The sequence below is a fragment of the Vanessa atalanta genome, chromosome 13 (assembly GCF_905147765.1).
Source record: "Vanessa atalanta chromosome 13, ilVanAtal1.2, whole genome shotgun sequence".
Taxonomy (NCBI): domain Eukaryota; kingdom Metazoa; phylum Arthropoda; class Insecta; order Lepidoptera; family Nymphalidae; genus Vanessa; species Vanessa atalanta.
In genome coordinates this window covers 4503307-4524338 of record NC_061883.1, presented here as the reverse complement: position 1 = coordinate 4524338, position 21032 = coordinate 4503307, and the positions used below count along the sequence as shown (strand labels likewise).

Genomic DNA, 21032 nt, shown 5'->3' with positions numbered 1-21032 from the left:
TGTTTTTAAATTAAAAAATGACGGACTTCCATATTTTTTTTCAACCCTTATGTCATTCACTAAGTGGTAGATTATCTAGAAACGCTTAAATATGTATTTAGTCATTTTTAATCAGTATTCCAAAAATAAAGTTTCCTGTTTCTATATTAAAAATGACGGACTTCTGTACAAACTTTCAACCCTTATTTCAACCCCTTAGGAGTGGAATATGCAGAAACGCTTAAATATTTATGTACTCATTTTTCTGTATCCTAAAATAACGTTTCATGTTTCTAACTTAAAAAATAACGGACTTCCACACAAACGTTCAACCTCGATTCTACCCCTTAAACTAACTAACTAACTAACAATACATTCAACAACTTACAACCTTTCATCCCCCTTTTCAACCCTTTACAGCCTTTTTTTTCAAATAAAAAGTAGCCTATGTCCTTTCTCAGGCTCCAGACTATAATTTGTGTACCAAATTTCATTTAAATCGGTCCAGTAGTTTTGGCGTGAAAGCGAGACAGACAGACAGACAGAGTTACTTCCGCATTTATAATATTAATAATAATAATTAATATGGATTTACTAAAAGCTCATTGGGCGTCTATTACGTCATCGGCTATCATTGACCAATGAAAATTCAGATGAGAGTAAATATATTTTTTTAAATGAATTGGTGTTCGTTTGAAATGGAATGCATCTCCTAGAGTATAAAATGAGATCACAAGGTATCAGATTTTTATTACTATCATTTTTATAATACTAACAATTTTCTGTCAATAGACATAACTACATCTATAGATAAACTGGCTCACTCAACTCAAAGCTCTAACGAGAATACAGATCTAAATTTCTTTATAATATCATATTGAAGTCCGTAGTACAAAGCAACCGTTCTCAAATGCTAATAAGCGAACAAAGGTTCGACTTAACAAAGGTGTGCTCAAGTTGTAATCACCCTTACTCCATTATTGAATAAGATTTTATTATTTTATCTACAGTATATTCACTTATGTCAAAAGGTAAAGCTACCAACGGTTCTGAAAGTAGATTTTACGGAGAAGAACCTACAAGAAACTCAGTGGTTACTCTTTTCCACCATTTTGTAATTTTTATATTATGTTGCTTATGTCATACTCAAAAATATTCCTTGATACGTATTGTTAAATAGTAGTTAGAACGTTCACATCTTGACAGATGATAACGGGTAGCTAGGCTAGCACCACTGAATTTTCATGTGCTTAAGGTCTGTTTATAATTCATCTCGTGTTCGGCGGAGAAGGAAAACATCGATGAAGAACCTGCATGTGTCTAATTTCAATGAAATTCTGCCACATTCACACTGACACATCACACAAATCCGCACTGGATCAGTGTGGTTGAATGAGCTTTATACCCTGTTCTCAAAGGAAGAGACCGCCTTAGCCCAACAGTGGGGCACTTACAAGCTGTTACTTACTTACTCAAATCTTTCTTCTTTATGTCTGAATATTTTTTTTTTTACTTTTCGGATTTATTGCAAAAAAATTGGGATGCCGTAAATATATTTGATTTCATTTGTGTCTATGTTATTTCTGCTTTCTATAAAAAATATACAATAAAAACAAATACAACAAGTACTAATGAACACTTACTATTTATTTAGCATCAAACGTCGGAAAAATAAGAATATGTAAGCATGGGCTTGTGCAAATGATTTTGCATTACGACAGTAAAATAAATAGTCGCGTAAGTGTTACAAAACGGTTTTTATTTTGTATATAGCTTAACTTTCTGTTGTCATGTTAATTCACTGCAACGCTCATGAAGGTTTTATATTTTATTATAATACGAGTAACTTTAACCTTCCTTGATTTTTTTTGATAAAATAAAGCCTATTCTCCAGCGATATGCATATATATAATAGTTTGGGATCAAGACTTGGTTGAAATACGTATCTTAGGTGATTGTTAAATCTCTTCGGATATGAATCAAATATACTTGTTCAAATAAGTCATTGTTGCATCTTTTAATAGTAAATTTTTCACGATTGAACTAAATTTAAAGTTACCAATAGCTTGAAATGTGAATACCGTCTAGAAGAACTGCCATGACAATAAACAATTAATCAGTTTCATTTATAGTACATAATACATAGTTTGAGTAACGGAACTAAATCATAAATAAATAAATAAATATTGGATAACATCACATACATTACTCTGATCCCAATGTAAGTAGCTAAAGCACTTGTGTTATGGAAATCAGAAGTAACGACGGTACCACAAACACCCAGACCCAAGACAACATAGAAAACTAATGAACTTTTTCTACATCGACCGGGAATCGGCCGGGAATCGAACCCGGAACCTCAGAGTGGCGTACCCATGAAAACCGGTAAACACACTACTCGACCACGTAGGTCGTATCATACACTAATAAAATTTATTAAAACAATTATCATATATAAAATCTTTATGTATATAAAATGTTGCGGCTTAGAATTACCTATAGGTTTGTTAAATTGAATACTTTAGGAAGGAAGTGGCGAAGTCACTAAGTTTGTATTAGAAGTTTATAGTTACTTCTCGTGCTTATAATATCTTTGAGGAAAAAATTACACGCATTACTTTGTATTATTAACGCTGTATACCCGGGATGTGTTTTATTTTGAAACGAAATAACCGACGGTTTCTTAACAAAAGCAGGAGTCAGTTTTCCGTGTTGCCGGTGCAATTTTTTTCTTTTATTACTTAGAAAAGCATTTTACGCTTTACTGTTTTAATAATTTGTTATATGAAAACTGATCTATGTGTAAGTATTTATTACATTATATATATACTTACGATATTATAAATCATGAATTTATATTTGAGTATTTGAAAACATTTTTTTTTTTAGCATTAGCAGCCTGTAAATTTTTCCACTGCTGGGCTAAAGGCCTCCTCTCCCTTTGAGGAGAAGGTTTGGAGCATATTCCACCACTTTGCTCCAATGCGGGTTGGCGGAATACACATGTGGCAGAATTTCGTTGAAATTAGACACATGCAGGTTTCCTCACGATGTTTTCCTTCACCGCGGAGCACGAGATGACTTATAAACACAAATTAAGCACATGAAAATTCAGTGGTGCCTGCCTAGGTTTGAACCCGAAATCATTGGTTAAGATGCACGCGTTCTAACCACTGGGCCATCTCGGCTATTTGGAAACAATTATATATAAAAATTTAGGCACGTGGTTATCAGATACTTTCTAAATATTAAAGGACTTTACTACGAAGCACTTCACACTTCTAGTTATCTGAAAGGTTATCACAGAATAAGTTAATAAAAGAACTACGAAAGTTTTATAGGGTACTAAATGTCATTATGTGCCTTTTTGGAGCAACCCTTGGACGAGAACTGTATAAACGATATGTGAAATAGCTTAATAAAATCAGAATAAATATTTTATTTTATTTTATTTTATTATTTTGATTATGTAGGTTGTGAAGCATTAAGCGGATATCATCCCAAGCCAAAGGTGGGCTTAAAGAAGATGAAGCCTTTGCCCTGCCTTGGAATATTCGCTTTGTATTGCTTGACTTTTTTCCATTCATATTTATAAACAGCCTCAATTTCATCAATCATCTGACAATCAGCTCATGATCACATATGTAAAACTATTTAAACTTCACTAACGATAAAACATATGATCAGAAATTAACTACGATTCATATATATGTTAATTTAAGTAATATATATTGTCATAGCTTGAAAGCTGGAAACGTAAAAGCTTAAAAATTGCGGATTAGCTTAACATTTCAATATACCTCTCACCATATCATCATTTCATATTCAGGGCTATACATAAATTAATGTTCACAAATCCAAAAAACGTCATTTGTTTCGACTCTTTTACGGAGTGAATAAAAATTATAAATTCCCAGCCGCGATTAAACCGTTTGTTTGATGTTTATTCATCGCTCTACATAAAGCGTGCCGTTGAATAGAGATCAGGCGTGTGACGTGGATCGCTCTATTCATGTCAGTGGAGCTGTTTTGTAGATTTTAGTTGATAGTCCTAATGATGACTTAAAATTCTCTTTAATTATATTGTGTGCGTGTCGTTTTATATGAACGTCACTTTTTGAGAATATAATTATGACTCGTTCTTTGTATTCGCTTAAAATTTTAGTTCTCAAAGTGAAGCGCCTTCGTAAGTATATAAATATATACCCCAGTAGACAAAGTCAGTAGCAAATGAGATAATCTGGTTGAATGTATCGGCTAATGGATAAATATTACTAACTACGGCCAAAGCTGCTAACCTAATTTTTCATTTCATTTTCTGTTCAAGTAAATAACTAAACCTTTTTCTTCGCCGTTTAAATTAATGCCCTTCTTAATTTTTCTTCCGTTATTCTTTTAGCTTAACATGAAACAGAATGTAATAAATTTTATAAAGTTTAGGAGAAAATCGTTACTTTGAGTTATAATTGTAACAATTACTCTACTTTTTGTACTGCGCAGATTATAATATTTGATTAGATCTAATTATTTGATTGCTTTTTAATATTAAACCGAGCTGAATATGTTGTTCGACTCAAATTATAGTTGCTAGCCCACCGGACTTCAGACTGTTATAAATAAGGGCTTATGTCCTAGATATTTTAATAATAACTGCCTCATTGATCTATTGGCTGGATATAAGGCCCTATTCCGAGAAATTTCTATTTCACTGGCACACTCAACTTTTCCCAAGAATAAAACTATTCAAAACATTACTATTTGAGGTTGTAGTTGTGATGATAGATAGATAGTGCAGCTTACAGAAATTCTTCACACTAAATACAGCTTTCATGAACTTCATTCGGGTAAAATAGGGGGAGATCTTTGAATGAACAGAGAGCTCTCTCCTATATCCCTACTAATAAAGAGTACTGAAATTTCTAAATTTATTTTCGTGGACGTTTTCGCTGTTAAATAAACATATAAAATTCCAAAATAAAAACTTAAATAAAATGAATCCTATGATATGGATCGAAATAATGAGCTACAGTATACACCTTCAAAAAAGTCCGCTATAGTATATACAGTCTATCTCCTAGGAATAGCCCACAACAATCATTTTTTATTCTTTATTTTTTACGAGAAATAATGGCTTATTTTCGAAGCAATTTTAAGCAATAAAACATTAATCCCTATCCAATCAAGTACCTTAAATACATTGTAAATTTAGTATAGATCAATATGGCCCTTTACAGTATGTAATTTAAATTAATATTCTCGAAGATATTACAGAATTAAAACGCAGGGAATGGTTTGTATTGTCTAATGATTGAAAAACTGTGAACGTTGTAAGACATCTTGTAGTATATTTAGTTGATACTGATGCATTGCACCCGTGCAAGTGGAATCGGGGCGGTCGCTAGTTATCATCATATAACAATCATACATACATACATACATACATACATACATATATATATATATATATATATACATCCCGCAATTTTTTATAAGTTTATTTTAATATATAGTTACATTCTTATATATCTCCATAAAAGTAGACAACTTAGGAATTTACTCTAACAGAATAGCTCTATTAAATCAGCTTTCTGAGACTTATACCTCTAAGCCTCTTATTAATTAAAACAAGCACGTGCCTGAGGTTGCGTCTGTGGTCACGTGAACTTAATCATAGTTTTGTCTTAATTTAAGATACTTGCTACTCATTAAGTAAATTTAAGGTAAACTATGACAAAGGTCTTCAAACTTAACTTATTTTAGGATAAGTATATGTAGATATATGTAACATTATGTATACTAATTTTACTATGGATAGATGTTTTTTTTTAAATAACTTTTAAACTTGTAATTTAAACTTTTGTATATATATTTATTTATATTTTAAGAATATGTCTAGTACTGCAACTAGAGCTCTAAGTATTGAAACATTTTATATGCAAGATTAAATGGAATAAATTATTTTTGTTGTAGACTAAAATAACATAAAACGATTACTTCGTCAGATAAATAGTCTAAACAGTCAACTGGTCATTTAAATAGCTAAGCTATTTAAAATTGTAGGTAATTTAAAGTTGTATCTTCATATATATATGAAGTATCCAATAGAGTGGACATTCCTTGATCATCATAAGTTGCTACTGTAATTGGACTATTTTGTTATTTACTTCAATTTAATAATAAAAATAAAAATAAAAAAATAACTGTGTAATTTAATTCCGTGCTAAGTACTTCTTAATACAAAGAGTTATCGAGAAATATATTCATGAATGTATTTTAATAATATGTGTTCAATATACTATGATTATTCATATACATAAACAGATATATTCAATTATGGATGAGGTTTGGCTGCAAATCATGATGATAATATATGTTAATCTTTATTGTTCTAGAAGCGGCATGGCATGAGCGGCCGCGTGGGCGCGACATGCGGCGAGCGCCGCTCGCGCTGCCCGCCGCCGTCGCTCTTGCGCTATCCTTACTTCTGCGCTTCGTGGATGCTGGTTTGTAAATTAATGCTTATTCAAATTGAGAAAAATACAAAAGAAAAACTCACATCACTCGACTCGACTCAATCTGTCAAAAAGTCATGTCACGGTTGTTCATACGGAATAAAAAGGCACACTTATGTACACTTAGGCAGTCTTAAAGGACGTTGTATTGCCAGATGAGCTCTGTGGTCGTATTAACACTGATATTTACCAGTTTATACTATTGCTTATTAATAAAACTGAGTGTAACGTAGTGACAGCAGCAACTCAACGCTTACAGAAAGAGCGAAGCAATCACGAATATTTTAAAAACGATGTCCAGTTTTTAGAAGTATATCAGCCTAGCAACCATACAACGATTTCTTTCTGTGTTGGATTAGATATTTGACATTCGAAAGAAGAAGACTAATTATTGTTTAGCATTATGAAATTTTACAACCAATAGCAACGAAGTATTTGTATACCAGGCGTACAAAAAGGGGGGTAAGAACAGCGGCTGATTTGGGGCACGAGGGGCATACGAGTGAATCATGTGATTGCCATCACGGTATATGAGTCAGTCTTATCCCCAAAGCATGCCAATAGTTTCACGTCTATAAAACAATAGGAAAAATTATATTCACAAGTTTTTATTTAACTTACCTTTTAGTACGAGTATATAAGGTCAATTATTATAATTGATGAATACAAAATTCAATATTATACAAACTCTTAGTTAAAATTATCCGAATTCTTTGGGGTTTATGTTATTTAATACAAGTATATCTATAAAAAAATGGTTTCGAAAAACTAAAACGTTATAAAAAAAATCAGGTACAATTGTTTTTAACCGGGTTATAACAACGTTTGACAGACTTCTTTGAAAAATTAAACCTATTATACTTCCAAATGAAGAGTAAAGCTACAATTAATTCACCTTCAACACAAAATAAATTACCATATACATTTCCAAGTACATGTTATTGTGTAAACGTACAAAAAAATACATAAAAGTAGGACAAATTCTATGATTTTATTGCGAACAATTTTATAAAATATCAATTTATGTTTATGTCGTTATTCTGAGAATTCAGGACACTAATAGAACTGGAACACTAGGTTAGGTCGCGTTAGTTCTGTCAAAGGATATAAAGCCAATAAATCAAGTTCTTGATATTCTATTAATAAACTCAGTGCGAAAGAATAAAATCGATATCGATTGTACAATGAAAGTATATCTACTCATAAATATTTATAAAAAAATCGTTATTTTTTTATATCACATGTACAAATAACCTGAGATGGTCCAGCAGTTAAATGTAAATTTTAACAAAATAGTGCAGTTCAAACGCAGGGCTATTATTTTCTAATGGTTTAGTTGTTATAGCCCAAGCGGCCATGATGGGTATTCCATCTCATTCAAGCATCATTTACTTTTAGCACAATCTTGTGCTCGTGTGAATAAAATATATATAATTTTAAAAAACCGTCAAAATTGACTTTTTTTCATAAAGATCATTTTATAATTAGACGAACTCCGTGGTCGAGTATTTGGTTACACCGGTTTTCATGGGTACGCTACTCCGAGGACCCGGGTTCGATTCCCGGCCGAGTCGATGTAGAAAAAGTGCATTAATTTTCTATGTTGTCTTGGGTGTGGGTGTTTGTGGTAACGTCGTTACTTCTAATTTTCCATAACACAAGTGCTTTAGCTACTTACATTGGGATCAGAGTAATGTAGGTGATGTTGTCCAATATTTATTTATTATTTATAATTATGTACCTTCATAGATGGAAAAAAGTAATTATTGAGTTACTAGCTGGTTCTTCTCAGTAGAATCTTCATGCCAGTAGCTTTACACTTCATTTAACATTGTTAAACGTCACGTGTCTATTCAAAGTACAAAGAACTATTCGATTACTATAAAATCAAACTGATTTTTTTTAAAGGTTTTTATTAAACAAAAAATATATTTCCTTTGTTGCAATATGAATGGATACGAGTAGTATTTAAAATGATTGAGAACCAATTAAAATTGAACACAATACCTTTGTGGAAGAACTTTTCATTATACCAAAAGCAGTGGTATGAATTTCGTTAATTTGAATTTCGATCAAAGTGAATTCTGAATTGTGAATGAAAACTGAAACTATATACATCATTTGCGTTTTTGTTTTAAACGTTGATTTCACATATTTTGTACTTTTATTTAAATTAAAATTTAAATGTTTAGTACATTGTTTTATTTGAATTAAAATTTCATTTAAGCAATTATGAATTCTAGCTTTATAACGAATACTTTACAAACAGATTGACAGGTAATGGATATCTGTAATCCTCACAGTTGAATTATCATTATTAATAAAAATATTAAAACAAATTCACTTTTCTCGTCCTACTAGGGGTTCAATAATATCTTTACATTACAAAAAACTATGAACTATTTGTTAAGTTTAATTGGCGTAAAATATTAAAATGCTATGAAATGCGTAATATTATTTTTATTATAGTATAAAAATATTTACATTTGAATCTTTGTACAAATTTCTTCTAAGATTGCATTTATAATGTAATATTTTTACAGGTTCGATGGGTCCGGGTGTGCCCGAAAATATAACGGTTACATTTTTGAACCCGACCACGGTACGCGTCTCTTGGTCAACGACGGCGGATCTCGTGGAAAAGTATGACGTCACGTACAAGCCTTCAGACGCAAGGTAAGATGATTTTGCTACTGCTTAAAATTGAATCGGAGCTCTGTGGTCTTAACTTCTGTAATAAAATTTCTATTGCCTTCATTACTTCTGTGATATAGCCATGTGTACGTATCAGACAGAATTGATGAGAACACATTTAAGTTTGCTTACAGTATCAATTAAATTCTCAATAGCTTAATTCTGACTATCTATTGAAATCAACGTTTGTACTTTAATGAAAAATATAACAAATGTTATTCCTACAATTTCGTAAATTTTGAACAAAACTTACAATCTGACTTTGAAGCCGATAAAATACAATAAACTCGAAGATATACTTATTAATTTCGAGAAATTAAAGACATTTTTATCTAGAAATTAAATGACTCACTTGAAGATATCACGACTGCTCTTACATATGGGTACAGAAAGAAATATTTTCTACATCGTCAATACTCAACCAGCATTATCCCCATAAGCTACCCTGAACAGTTTAACAACGTCTTCAACGTACACGCAAAAGATCGTATCGTAATATATTCACGCGACAAAGTTAATACAATTCAATTTATAAGTGTGTCAACTTCGATATGTTTTGTTTTATACAATAAGAATTAAATATTATAAATCGCACCCGTGCAAAGCCGTGGCGAATTGCCAATTGCTATATACAAGCATCTGATTATGTATTTTTCTTATGTCAGTATTAATGGAGGATCGTTATCTGGTACATTAGTTGGTAGGGCTTGGTGCAACCCACATATCAGTATTCCATTTTCAAGAGTGTGTGAGCCAGTGTAACTACAGACAATAGGAACATAGCATCTCAGTTCCCGAGGTGGAAGGCATTGACGTGTTAATGGTTAATATATCTTACACCGCCATTATCAATGGACAGTGGTGACCACTTACCATCAGCTGGCCCATTTGCTCGGCCGTCTATCTATATCATTAAAATAAAATATTATAAGGTTAAAGGTTGCGTCATAGAGTCATGTATAGAAAATTGTTAGTTTCGTGAAAATATTACATTATATCATTAAAGTAATAACATAGATTTTTATCTGATTTTATGTTTCCTGGTATTTTATTTTACATTGCTATATTATTTAGTCATTCATGTGATGATGAGTCAGATATTAATATGTCAAAACTATGTAATATTTTTACCGCTTACGTGCTGTGAGCCTTTGTGCATGCCATCTGTTATGTTACCTCACGTTTATTAATTATTCGAAGAACATCAACATCTAGTAATTATAGAGTACAGTTTTGAAGGAGGAGGAAGTATTATTACAGGATTGATATTGGGAGTTGATCACTACCATCAAATAGCTCATTTGCTTATCTGTCTTACTCAAAACAAATGAAATTATTCTTTATTCGAGTCGGCTTACGAGCACTTTTCCACGGTCGTTTTACAGGACTGAATTTAAAGTTACCACCGGTTCTGACTAAAGTATCTCACAACAATAGACCCTCAAGAAACTCAGAAGTTACTCTGTTCCGATAAATAATTACATAGATTATTATATACAGTTAAATATAATTACTTATCGTGCATGGAAAGCTGCAAGATAGTGATTCCACACCTGCTGGGGCATTATTTGAAAGCTTTCTAAGAAATAAACGCTTCTAGATACGTGACACTAGATAGTGCTACCGGCTCAACGAATAATATCTTCACACCTTTTTGTTATCTATATATATGTCATCCTGACTGAGTTCGGCAACAACAGCTAATTTCAAGTGAGGTGAGCCAACTACGTAGAATATATTAGTGCACAAGTGTGTGCGCAAACATTGGGACACTCTTTATTCCTTCGCTCTCATAATCCGATGGAACGGCAAATCAGACACGACTGGAAATAAATCAGGGGCAGGACCAGATTTTTGTGCTTTTCGAAGTGCGGGAGTGTGTATAGCCCCAATTTCCAGACTCCGACCTGTTATTGAAAATTTTACGATAGAAAAACCCAATAACTTCTTACCGGTTCGACCTGGGGTTTGAATGCAGGACCATTTGCGAAATAATATCTAGCCACGAGACAAACGAGATAATCATCTATACTAATAGGTCGCACGCGAAACTTCTCGTTTTTCAATAGATTTTTAGAAATTTCTAATCGAAATTTCTATGACAGGTTTATTTTATTTAATTTCATTGTAAGCTAATGACGTCTGTTCGCACGATTTACATTTGTTTTTTTTATACAGCCATAGCGCCGCTCCCTACGTGGCCAGTAATTTTTTTCCGCTCCCTAAAATTAATATTTTTTTAATTCATAACAATTTAATAAATTACAGTCAAGAATCCTCTATATTTTTCTACACATCTAATACTAATAATCGGCTTACGCTATTTATATATAAGATATGCCTTTATCGAGTACTACACCTTATTAATCAAGTCATTTCTTTACATTTTATTGTGTCGTAAATTAATGCTGACATGACTTAGTGGTTAAAACATCTCAACACAGAAACTTTGATCACTACTCATGGAATAAATTATTTTATTTCTAATAATATAATCGAGGCAAGTCAAAGAGTCAATACTAAAGAACTAAACTAAAAGACTAGCAATGCCATCTAGTGACTATTTTCGAAAGATTGTGTAACGTAACATACTGCATTTAACGCATTATTTTTCGGTAGATTATAATCTATCGAAATGCGTAATTTTAGTTAAATTATAAACACTAACCTAACCTAACCGGAATATCACAAACTATAAAAAATTTTGACGTTTCATTTTGAGTTAAATCACCGTTCACAATATTTCGGCAGTTTACAATCTCGCGAGATAGATTAAAATCTAACACTTACAGTATTTAAAATTTTACGTTTATATATAAATTAAAGTTAATATTTTAAAGAGAACAAAGATTATTAGTTTAAATATAATATGAGTATATACGTATGAATAATTTAGAAGCTCTTTCTTTATGAAGTCTGTTATGATCAAAGGAGTTTTTATTCAATTAAAGGTAATGAACATCGCTATAGTGAATAATCCCCCGTAACAGCGTTATGTTTAAAGAAACGATATCGATATTACAGATATAAAAGTACGGATATTTTAATATTAAATATTACAAAAGGATGTTTTTTGTTTTACTGAATTGTTCAATATATAAACGTCATATTTATTTATTAATCCTAGTTTCAATACATGTGTGCCACATGTACTTAATTTTGCTTTATATTTTGACAGATTTACTAGTAGATCAAATTTAAATTCAATAATTATTATTTATGATGTATCAGTTGTGCCTACACTTCTGCATTCAATAAAATATTTTTTGAACCGAATGTAACCTAAGTAACTTGATATTCGTATACGAAACAAGACATGATTCTGTCGCAGGTGCTTGGATGAATAGCCTCGGGCTACAAACCGAGTTTGTAGCATCTTAGAATTTGAATAAATGCTGCATTTCTGCAACGTAAAGCGTAACTTTAATGTAATCGCTTAGGAAATAGCGTGGATTTACCGCAGTTCTTTAGATTACTATGAATTTGAAAGTCTTATAATTTTTATACAATTATTAAACTAATTTTGTTATAGAAATACTAAGAATAAAGTCGACTGATTTCGTTGTACTAATGTAAAAACAACTTGATTCAAATAAAGTTTTTTTTTTTATTCGGATTAATATATATAAAAAAACGACGAATCAGACGAATGGAATCCCAAGCTTTTCTCGACTAACATTTTTTAATCTATTTACATATTTCCTTTCAATATTAATAGACGGTATTTAGTATGTTGCAATAAATGATTTTATTAATTATATTCATAATTTTATTCTTTTTCTTTTGTGTCACGATCAAACACTTATAAATTATTTACGTTATTATACTAAAAATTACTTAACCTTTTTTTTATTAGGCACTATATATGATTCAGGTGAAAAAAGGGTGAGAAAAAATTCTATCGACTACGATGGCGATTTACATAAAAAAGGGACCAGAATCCTACATCTGGGTCGAATTAGGCATTCAATATTTAAATCCGAACATAGTCAACTGATAAATATTCACTTTTGTAGTCGATAGAGCGAAATTGGTAAAGTAATTTCATTATATTTCAAGGTCAATAACCACCCACATTACATATTATTTTGTAGCGTTCAACTTATGTGTTGATAATTACGTTTAAATGTAGATTCAATTAAATTTAATATATTCTAATGACCACTCTACCGAGCCTGGAAGACTATTTTAATATTGTATATTTTGAATTATACTTTCGTACAACATCGAGCAAAGAATGGCTAGTGCAGATTTATAAGAAAGTCATAACGATATACAGCTATTATAAAAAAATATTGATTAATTATTTCTTCTGTAAAAGTTTTTGTTCCATAGTAAATTCAATATTTCGTCAAAAATAAAAAACAATTTCACATCACCGTTGAATCAGTTGCACGTTACCGATATGGTAATTTTTATTAATTGGAAATGAAAACAGAAAATATTCATTTGTTCGTAAAACATCAACATGCATTAAATATAAAATTCAATACAAGAATTTCACTTGAAGTGCGAATATAAATATCGCTTGACTTCAATAAAATAAAGTTCCGAGATGTAACAAGGTATTGCACGAGAATCTTATTCAAAGATTCAAATTCAAACCTCAATGACATTTGATACAGTTGTTTCTATATCTTATACTTACTGGTGTAAAGAACAACATGTGTTGAATGAAGATCTTCCACATAAACACCCATGACACGTAGTTGAGATGAGAAAAAACAATTGGACCTAACATAGACACAATGGCACATTTATTGGCCTTAAGTAGAGTGTTCACGATCAGCGGACAAACTGGGATAAATATTTTTGGCGTTGAATAACGTTTATAAGTACGTAGGTCTTACAATATGAATTTAATTAATTAAATACTTGCATATATAAAATTAATAATTTCTAGAGTTATCTTAGCGAGGACATCTGATTTTTTTTAATATTCATACGAAACTTTTCAATCACGTAGCAGTCATTTAAATGAGAACATTTACTTGGTGGTAGAGCTTTGTACAAGCTCATCTGGATACCACTTGCTGGCTTAAAAAGTCTTACAATGTCTTTGAGCGGCGGTGACCACTTACCATTACATGGTCCATTAGCCCATTGACTTACCTATAATATTATTCTAAGTATGACGATATATAAAGTTTATAGATGTTGATAGCAATGTAACCAAAATTCAAACCAGTGAACCGTGTTGATGCGTAATATATTGCTTAATGTATTGCCATTGACCTATTGAGGCCATAACTTTGCATCTTTGACATATTTTTTGTTATTTTTAATTATAATTAAAGCATTTTTTTCAACTAATTTCATTAAAACTTTTTTTCTAAATTTAAACTTACCTTTTATAAATAAATTAGAATGAAGTGTCTGTTTGTAATTTTAAAATAACCTCTTTTTACTAAATGCATATGAAACTATATACGGCACTTAAAACTGGACCGATTTTGATGGGATTTTCAGCAATGGATAGCTGATGTTATCAAAAGTAACTTATGCTACTTTTATGTTAGATAAAAAATAAGGTGGGCAATATCAAACGAACGACCGGACGAAGTCACGGATAGCAGTCGTATATAAGTAACATAATATAATGCCGAGTCCACATTGTTCTAATAATATTTTTTAAATTTATCGATTTTACGAATTGATTTGCCGTTTACAGAAAATTAAAAAAAGTGTGAGGTTCTTAAACACCCAGAAGTATATATATTAGTAAGTACTAACGTGTATCGGTTATTTAATATCACTTTGAAAAATAAATATTTCAGAAGTGATGACAGATTAAATTAGAGCAGAATATGATGCCTTGTAAATGGTTGCAAATTTCACAAATCATTAATAATATAATCGTCATTTCATCGGTCCTATCTCATGTATTTAGGCGATTAGGCTAAAATTATTAACTTAAAAAAAATTGACTAAAACTCCTAGTGGCTTTCTTTTTGTTTACAATACTCATGGTAGCGATCGAAAGAAAGGAAGCCTCGCCTTTATTATGCTACATTGGGACCACACAGCTTGTAGCTTTTTTCTAATTTTACATTATAAATGATGCCAAAATATCACGCCCATCAATGTCAAAACAAACACATTTGCTTCACAAAGGCACGCGTCAAATGCGAAAACTACTGAAGTAACACCACAATAGAATCGACAAATGAAAGGGCAGAAATCAAAGGCAGGTAATTTGCCAACTTCCTGAGCAAAAAGCACCTTCGCTTTGTACATTGATTGGTAAATAGTTGCATTGTAATTTAAGATCTTAGATCGGTCAATAAGGTTTGTTTTTGCAATAATAATAAATAATATTGAAGACAAAATAAAATACACCGTTTAGTTAACAATATTTTTTTATATAAAATTACACACACACACACACACACACACATATTCATCAATTATGATCAAACATGACTTGTAATCTCAATAGGCAATATTTCTTTAATAATAATAATTTGGAAAAGAACAAACCTGTTAATCTTTCAAGTCTGGTGAAAGAATCCCTATCCTCTTGGAATAAAGATTATAACTCACATTTACAGGAACGTTAAATTGCTTTAATTATATAAAATAGATATGTGAGGACTTTATTTAAATCCACTGAATTGCTAGAAATCTTAAATGCTCATCATGAATTTTATCAAGTTATCTATCAAAGGTATTTAAGGGATTAGCCACTCTCAGGTCAATGACATTGCTGACCACTAAATGTTTAATTGGCGCTTAATTTTTTACATAACCAGCTGATTTCAAGATGCGTGCAGATAAATCAACAATATCACAATTCTCTTCTGTAACTTCCTTCTCACCTAATCTTTACTCTATCCCCCTTCTTTTTCCTGCTTGGTAATAGAAAACAACGAAATTGACTCATCGTCCGTTAGTTACAGAGTGGTGTTGGAAGTGGCTGGCAATTCAGACGCAGTCATTCTAAGTGGGCTGGAGGCAGATACGCAATATCAGGTTACAGTCGCTGCCCTTTGGGGTGGCCACAAGTACAGAAGCAGGCCTATTGTCTTCCGCACGCTGGGTGAGTTTGAATGACATTAATTTATGGTCGAATGACTATTGTAAGAATCGAAAAGTATAAGCTAGTTATTAATTTCACTGAAGTACCTATTTTTTTATTATATAGTCCGAATAAATTTTCTTTATTTTAATTATATATTCAACTAGCTGTTCGTCTCGACTTCGCTCGGCTATATTACAAATTTTGTTCTACATCTTTTTTGCGAAACTTTAACCGTCTGCGTAGCGCACTCAACGGAGGCTATCAAAAGGAATAATTTTAACCCGTATTTGACTCATTTTTCACTGATCTTCGCTCCTTTTGATCGTAGCGTGTTAGTGTATAGCCTATAGCCCGTAGCCTCCCTTGATAAATTCTATTTAAAACTGAAATGATTTTTCAAATCGCACAAACAAAGAAAATCTTTACCTTAATAATATCAGTAAAGTTAAAACACATATCTAAATACATTTATTTATTTTGTGATTGCATTAAACAAATATTTCAGCAATTTGGAAATCTACTACTAATAAAAATATATAAGATTAAATCATTATTAACAGAATTATTAGAATTATTAATGAGAGCCGAGATGGCCCAGTGGTTAGAACGCGTGCATCTTAACCGATGATTTCGGGTTCAAACCCAGGCAGGCACCACTGAAATTTCATGTGCTTAATTTGTGTTTATAATTCATCTCGTGCTCGGCGGTGAAGGAAAACATCGTGAGGAAACCTGCATGTGTCTAATTTCAACGAAATTCAGCCACATGTGTATTCCGCCAACCCGCATTGGAGCAGCGTGGTGAAATATGCTCCAAACCTTCTCCTCAAAGGGAGAGGAGGCCTTTATCCCAGCAGTGGGACATTTACGGGCTGGACATTTACGGGCACGATGAATAATAAACACAAATTAAGAACATGAAAATATAGTAGTGCTTGCCTGGGCTTGAACTCGCAATCATCGGTTAAGATTAAGCTATTTCGGCTCTCGGAATTACATCGGATTTTTGTAAATGTGAAATGTGCAATGTAAGTAGTACAGTTCACCCAAAGTGTAAGGTTCATTAAATAGCTTAAAATCCTCTAATATATTTTATATTAAACCATATACCAAATATAACCATAATTATACACTTACAGATACTCTCTATACACTAACATAAGAATATCGGTTACTCCACTACATATTAACTTTAAACATCCCTGCTTCAAATGAGAAATAGTTCGCATCATTTTGTCACGCATAGATGTTCGATCCCTAATACTTTCGTCTGCTGAAACGTGGCAATGAACTCCCAAAGCCCTTTCGCTTTTATTTTCGCGTGTCAAATAAAAACGACGACGAGCATGCTAGCAGAACATTAGCATTGGCACGTGACTTGAGAATCCTTAGGGATTTAGTGAACACGCGACTTCTTATTACGTGGGAAGATCATTATGTATCTTACATTTCTTCGTATTATATATGAATCGTTTAGTTAACGTAATATATAAATTGAATAAAGCAACGCGCGGGCAGTTTTATCTTTTTTAATTTTCTATAAAACTTTTTCTACGAGTCTTTTAGGTGGAAGATAATTTTGTAAAATACTAGTTGATTTAAAATATAATTTCTTGACTACCGAAGTATTTACTTTATGGATAAATATTTAAAGCTCTACGATTATGAACGCTTCAGTTATCAAACAGATTTTTAAGCGAGTCTAACTTTTATAAAATATCTCAGTTACAGAAGTTGGATGTTTGTGTAATATAATTCACACAAAATTGCTCAATTATGAAACGCCAAAAGCGTTTATGAACTTTAATATTTCATGCTTTAACTTGTCGTATAGCATCTATCTTGTTTATTTTAGTTGTGACGTATTATCCAGTCAAAGTGATATAAGATTTACTCATAAAAAAGAACTCCCCAAGGGACAGGTACAAAACTATTACAAAACAGGCGTTAGTTATAAAACTTGTTAAAGGGATGTGTAGTGAAATGATTGTTTATCTCTTTCTTTCATAATTGATTTATCATTTGAAAGAAGACAAACTATAGTTTAATTACATCCCCATTCCAAAACAACATTTAAACGTAAAGCCATATATTTATATAGTGTGTAATATTTACGTATAAAGTTTAATTTAAATTGCAGTGAAGATTCAAACAGTGTTCTGTACAGATTTGTGATCACAGGCACCCGTGCGGCTACTGAAATTTCCACATGAGTGATTCTACAACAGACTAATGAATAATAAAATATGCTAATCTTAAATCTAGGCGAAGTACGCGATAATAACGCTAACCTTAGCCTCATATATTTTCGTTGAAAAACAGAGATTTATGACAATCATTTTTCAATATAATCTAAAATAAAAAAATTGTCTTAATTTAGCAATCTCTAGGTAATAGATAACATTACTGTTTGTTTGCCTGTAAATATACCACAGCTGGCGTCATCTTCTTTTGAGGAGAAGGCAGCGTATATGGTAATACATTTTCGGTACGAAAATTTGCAGAGCGTAAAATATATGCAACTTTCGGCTAAAAATTATTTTACCGCAAGTCTTCACGCGGTACAGGAGATACGTACATGTAGTAGAACTGTATTAGTCATATGCAGGGTCCACGCAATGTTTTGCTTGAAGTATGTGACAAAATATAAAAATATCTTAAGCACGTAATGAATCCATCGATTCGTTCAGTGCTTGTACGGATTTAAGCTCGTTATCTTCGGTTAAAATCCATCGTTTCTAAGCACTGTATAATCTCGCTCTAAATATTTTTTTTCATTTGAAGTAAAACTTAATTATTTCTCCTCCGATTCCGGTAGATTAAAATGTTTTTCTTTGAAAAGCATAAGATGAATTGTAACCACAATTATTACGAGTAAGCTTGTAAAAATTAAGCGGTTATCCATATTTAAAACTACAAAAGAGATATTATATTACAAAGTTCAAGTTTGCATAATAAAAATGTTTTAATTGGTAGTAGGAACCACCCAGACATAACTTATCCTTTCCCTGAACATCACTAGTTTCGTGGTTTTTAAGGTGCGCGAGCTATTGTAATTCAGGTACGTGAGATATAACTTCTTATTTTCCGAGATTAGTGGTACATTGGTGAAATAAGAATTGGTTAATATATCTTACAATAGCAATAAATATCGGTGCTGGTAATAAATTACGCTCAAGTAGGCCATTTGCTAGTTCACATACTTAGTATAAATAATAGAGGATTTCATTTAATCATATTTTGGTAATTTAGATTTACTAGTATTGTACTGTATAGTATTTTTAATATAGATTTACATGGTGGTAGAACTCTGTGCAAACCTATCTTGATAGGTACCAAACACTGATCATATATTCATGCGCCATACAGTTCACCTAGCTATATAATAAAAACTAACTGTTGCCCGCGGCTTTGCTCACGTGGAAGTTAAATATATTTACAGATATTATATTTACGTTAGTACGTACCACCACATTGGTGTGTATTTCATCCCTCAGGTAAGAATATTCTGAAAAGCTTAAATACGTATCTACTCACTTTTAATCAGTATCCAAAAAATAATGTTTCATGACGTTTCCAACTTAAAAAATGACCGTATTCTTCCTTATTGGGTGTCTACTCAATAAAGAGATCCTACTACAAATTTCAAGGCCATAACTTTAATAGCTTACGCTCGGCGATGTTTTATCAGTCAGTCAGGACATGATATTTTATATATATACATAGAAAGAAGATAAATTAAATCGTCTTTTTATTCAAATTGAGCCATATTCTAAATGTTCCTCTTTGCTTTTTATTTAACGATATTCAAATACAATTTAACTTATTAGGATGAATGAACTTAATCTGAATAGTCATTGGGTGAATAGCGGCAGATGATGACGCAATATAGGACCAATGAACGTTTAGATTTCAGCCAAATTGGTTAATCTACTTTGACCGACGTTTCAGAAACTGGAGTTTAGTGTTCCAAATCATATTACACCGCAAGAAATAGACTAGTAACAGTAGTAATGAATATGAAATTGTATTATGCATGGAGTGTTATCGTTATAAAATTAGCAAACCATGATTATAGCCCTTGATTACATTTTAACATCATTATTCTCGCTTTCCCGCAATAGTTTGGAATGGTTTTGGAAGTGTAGTGACATAAGGCCGGGAAAGCGCGCGCTATTTGATTTGACCAATGAGCGCGCGCTCTTTGTCTTGACCAATAAGCGTGCGCTGTACGTTGACCAATGAGCGCGCGCGGTGTTAAAATTTGACATCAGATGGTACCAAGTCATTTTCCGAGAAGATTCCATGTTTTCGTTTCTTTTATTATACTATGCGCTTAAGTTATCATATATTACACTTTAAGCTTTGTGTAAGCCCGTCTGGGTAGGCACCACCCACTCACTACTTATTCTACCGCCAAACAGCAATACTCAGTATTGTTGTGTTCCGGTTTGAGGGGTGAGTGAAAAAGTGTAATTATAGGCACAAGAGACGTATAATCTTGGTTTCCAGGGTTTATGGTAGATTTGTTTTTTAAAGGGTTGGCGACCACTTACTTACCATCAGGTAACCCTTTTAAAAAAAATTATGTTTTGACTTTTGTAAGATTTCATATAATTTGTAAAAAAATCATTTTAAATATATATATATTTCGATATATGTACATTCAATCGTAATAAGTAATATTAATAATTTCATTATTCCAACATATTGTTATTATAATTTACTTTTGGTGTTTCACAAACGTTATTAATCAAGTATTTATCGACAAGTTTCGGAACTGCAGTCCGCGCTCCACAGTTACTATTATCACGGAGCACGTGTGT

The 21032-nt window shown here is 31.9% G+C and overlaps 1 protein-coding gene across 2 annotated transcripts in view; it reads left to right on the top strand.

The window, feature by feature from the left end:
* The window catches only part of LOC125068384, a 145722-nt gene that overhangs the window by 86159 nt on the left and 38531 nt on the right, over positions 1-21032 (top strand). The window contains exons 2-4 of one of the 2 annotated variants that reach the window (XM_047677483.1): positions 6372-6482; positions 9035-9167; positions 16085-16224. In XM_047677483.1, the coding sequence (XP_047533439.1) occupies positions 6407-6482; positions 9035-9167; positions 16085-16224 (349 nt within the window). In that variant the 5' untranslated portion in view covers positions 6372-6406. Of the gene's footprint in view, positions 1-6371; positions 6483-9034; positions 9168-16078; positions 16225-21032 lie in introns of both variants that reach the window. The other variant, XM_047677482.1, reaches the window with a different exon arrangement.